This window comes from Neomonachus schauinslandi, chromosome 3, assembly GCF_002201575.2.
Source record: "Neomonachus schauinslandi chromosome 3, ASM220157v2, whole genome shotgun sequence".
NCBI classification, from domain to species: Eukaryota; Metazoa; Chordata; class Mammalia; order Carnivora; family Phocidae; genus Neomonachus; species Neomonachus schauinslandi.
This window is the reverse complement of record NC_058405.1, coordinates 184940975-184944861: the sequence shown is the minus strand read 5'-3', so window position 1 is coordinate 184944861 and position 3887 is coordinate 184940975. Positions and strand designations below refer to the sequence as shown.

General features: G+C 60.0%; 1 protein-coding gene across 1 annotated transcript; it reads right to left on the bottom strand.

Annotated features, from left to right (window-relative positions):
* Nucleotides 1-2147: 2147 nt before the first annotated feature.
* On the bottom strand, nucleotides 2148-2873 carry TEX44 (testis expressed 44). Its single transcript, XM_021690363.1, has one exon. It carries the CDS (start codon nucleotides 2871-2873, stop codon nucleotides 2199-2201), a length of 675 nt encoding a protein of 224 aa, XP_021546038.1. The 3' UTR covers nucleotides 2148-2198.
* Nucleotides 2874-3887: the final 1014 nt, after the last annotated feature.

Here is a 3887-nt window from a genome sequence, read left to right as displayed (position 1 = left end):
GGAAGGTGGCTGAGCCGCCTAGGAATGGAGCCAGCAGGGGGGTGGCAGGGCCAGAGCTGGAGAGACAGACAGAGCCCTGAGGACAAGGCTGAGCCCCAGGTCCAGCCACGCCCACTTGGCAGTTATGCTTTTCGGCTGATCCCTTCAGCTGCTCTGGTCTGAGTTTGGTTTCCGTCCCTTCCTTCACCTTGGTAGTCTCTCTGGGACCATGCCTGCCAGAGAGTGGTTCAGAAATCATTTGCGGAAAGCATTTGGGGTCTACACTGGCAACGTGGTCACCTGTCCTCTGTTCTGGGCTCAGGTCAGCTCGAACTGGCCGCCGCCTTCCCCAGCTAAGCGTGCCTCAGGCCTGCCTCAGCTGGTGGTCCTGTCCCCTCTGTCGGGGGGACGCCACCGCTCCCGTCTTTTCACGCCTGACTCAGGTGATCCTCCGGAAGACCCCGATTCCTGGGATCTGAATGGACAATCTTCCTCCTCTGAGGATTTTGCTTTCACGGTGAGGACGGTTCATGTCTCACCGACAGAAAGTGGCAGCTCCTCGAGAAGAGGGTGTAGACACACCTGTTCTGTCTTTACATCCCCTTGCGGCCTGGCATCCCACTTCCTCATGGGAGCCACCTGCAGGATAGGGGTGGCAAAGGCGTGCCTCTGGGGGCTGGGCAGGTGACATCAATCACTATGCAGGCCAGGTGCATCCCTCTAAAGAGGGCAGCTCGACTGCAGTCCTCTGAAGAAATAAGGCCTCAAGGTTTTTTTAAAAAAAGATTTTATTTATTTATTTGACAGAGAGAGAGAAAGTGAGAGCAGGAACACAAGCAAGGGGAGTGGGAGAGGGAGAAGCAGGCTTCCCGCCGAGCAGGGAGCCCGATGCGGGGCTCGATCTGAGGACCCTGGGATCATGACCTGAGCTGAAGGCAGACACTTAACAACTGAGCCACTCAGGCACCCCAAGACCTCAAGGTTTTTTAAGAGACGCAGAAATCTATTTTTTTAATCCATAATTTTATGTTAAAATCTCCTGGTTTTAAAGTGTTAGCAATTAATACACAATTTGAGAAACACTGTATGGGGTGAACAAATGCATCGGTGGCCGGTTTCCGACCAGGGCTCCCATTTGCCGACGGCCGAATGAACAAAACCACGGCCAGGGCTGAGGCAGGGAGGTGTGCGGAGTGGGACCCGCATTCGTCACCGGGCCAGGGGCAGGAGTGGGGCTGATATGTCGCTGGAGCGCCGCTCACCAAGTCACGTGACACCCTATCCTGCCAGGCGCTCCCTTTCCAACGTAGACATTTATAAAGAAACCTGGGTCTAGGGTGACCAACTCGCCGCAGTTTGCCCGGGATTTTCCTGGTTTTACACCTGAAAGTCCCACATCCCAGGAACCCTCTTAGTCTCAGGCAAACAGGGACAGTTGGCCCCCCTGCCTAGATCCTGCTCCTGCTCCTGCCCGGCCTGCTGGAGGAGAGATGGCGGCTGTAATGTGTGCGCTTGTTAGGTGCCAGACGCTGCGAGGTAGGCCCTGCCTCCTTGTTTCCCTTTCGTCTCCTAAACATCCTCACCGTGTGGGCCCCTTCTCCGTCCTATGGGTGAGAATTGGAGGTTCAGAGGGTGAAGCGACTTGCCCAGGATCAGTAACAGCACTGGGGTGTGAACCCACATTGGTCTGGCTCCGTCCTCTCAATCTCACTGGGGGGGGGGTCCCAGCCCGCGATGCCGGCAGGGGCCCCCCAGCCCATTACGCCAGCAGGGCCCCCCAACCCGTTACACCAGCAGGGCTCCCCCAACCTGTTACACCAGCAGGGCCCCCCCAGCCCGTTACACCAGCAGGGCCCCCCCAGCCCATTACACCAGCAGGCCCTGGGGAAGGAGCAGGTCTCACTGCCTCAGGAACCCACTCACCTGGTTGGAGGTCCAGCCAGGGTCAATGTTTGCAGGTCTGAGGCCCCCACGCCTGGCCCCCCCATCCTGCCAGGCTCTGCTCTTTCTGGACTTCATCCCCCAGGCCCCCTGAACGGGACAACCCGAGAAGCCCTCAGGGGACACCTTTCTGCGCTTAGAAAATAAACGCTCGCCGGTGCTTTATTGTCCGATCTGGGGAGAGCCAGCCAGGGCAGGGGTGGGCAAGGGAGCCGGCGTGAGGGTGCCAGGGCTCTCAGAGGCTGCTGAGCCAGCCCTTCGGGGCTCCCTCCGTGGGGCTACTCAGAGTTTGGGCCGGCGTGGGCCTGGCCGGGAAGAAGGTGGCTGGTCAGGAAGCGCATGGCCGAGCGGACACCCTCTACAGTCCTCTGCTCCACCCTCTCCAGCACGTGGGTGACGGAGCGCAGGGCCGAGCTAGTCCCGGCCATCAGCCCAGAGGAGAAGGTGCTCCCCAGGATGCTGGAGACGGAGCGCAGGCTGGGCCCAGTGCTGTGGAGCAGGTCGGTCACGGAGCTGTGGCCGGAGGCCAGGAGGGCCGTGGCCATGCCCATGGTGGTCTCAGACCACACCAGGACGTCTGCCAGGGAGCTGATGGACCCCCCACCTCCGCCCAGCAAGCTGGTCATGGAGCGCATGTAGGTGTTCTCCTCCTTGGCCTCGTAAAGCCTGGAGTCTAGGGACCTCCTCCCCAGGGCCGCCTCTTGGGGGCCAGGCGAGGGCGGGGTGCTGCCTCCCGGGGAAGGAGGCAACTGCTGAGCCTGCGGGTCTCCCGAGCGGTCCTCCAAATCCCCCGCAGTCACTCGCCGGGACCCGGCTCCTGGCAAAGCTTCAGTGTCCGCGTTCAAGGCCTCCGGACCCTCCGGTCCCTCCTCAACAGTTTCGGTGGTGCTGGTGGCCTGACTGCCAAGCTCGCCATCCACGTCTGCCGCGCTCACGATGGGCTGAGCGTCCATGCTACCGCGGAGCTGAACCTTAGTCCTTGGGGTAGTCGGAGCTGACTCTCGTTCTCCGCCCGGGGTACCTGCCATCTGCCGTGTCTCTTCCGCCAGGGAGTCACGCAGGGAGGTCTGAAGGCTCTGAGTCACGCCCGGGTCTTGCACCAGTCTGTCGCGTGCTGGGTCCTGGGGGCTCGTGGACGTTTGCCGAGCACTTGAGGCCTCCGTGGGCTCCCGGCTGTGCCTTTCAGCAGCTTCAGGCCTGTCCTCGTCCCCAGACGCTGATGTGGGTTTGGAGGTCACCGACTCGACGGATGACGCTAAAGCACCGTTAGCCACTGGGGCATCTGCAGGGAGGGAGACCTGATTTGGGGACCCCTCTGTACGACCGTCCGTGGGTCTGCTGTCGCCATGTGTGCGGATGCTGGCATCTCTGGCCTCTCCCGAGGGTCTGCTGGTCATCTGGGCCCTCGGTCACTTGTGCTGGCTGAGGGAGTGGCCACGGCCCTGCTCGCCCTGTTCAGGCAGCGAGGTCACAGGGGGCTGTAGGCAGCTAGCGATGTCATAGGTACCTGTGCAGCGAGGTCCTGAGCCTCTGGAGGGGCTGCCCTAGTGGGCTGAGTCCATAGGACACTTTATTTATTAAAGATTTTATGTACTTATTGGAGAGAGAGAGAGACAGCGGGAGAGAGAGAGCACACCAGCAGTGCGGAGAGGGAGAAGCAGGCTCCCCGTGGAGCAGGCTCGATCCCAGGACCCCGGGATCATGACCTGAGCCGAAGGCAGACGCTCAACCGAACCGACTGGGCCACCCAGGCGCCCCACGGGATAATTTACAGCTGAGTTTGCAGGTACATGAGGAGAGAAAGGCAAATGTTTTGGGGAAAAGTGGAGGTGTGTATATAGATGCAGGGGCTGGTGCCCACAGGAATCATGGGACGCGGGTGGCGATTTATCGATTAACATTTATTTATTAACATGTTATTTATTAACATTTATCTAAATGTTAGAAGGAACCAGTCCCAGCACCTC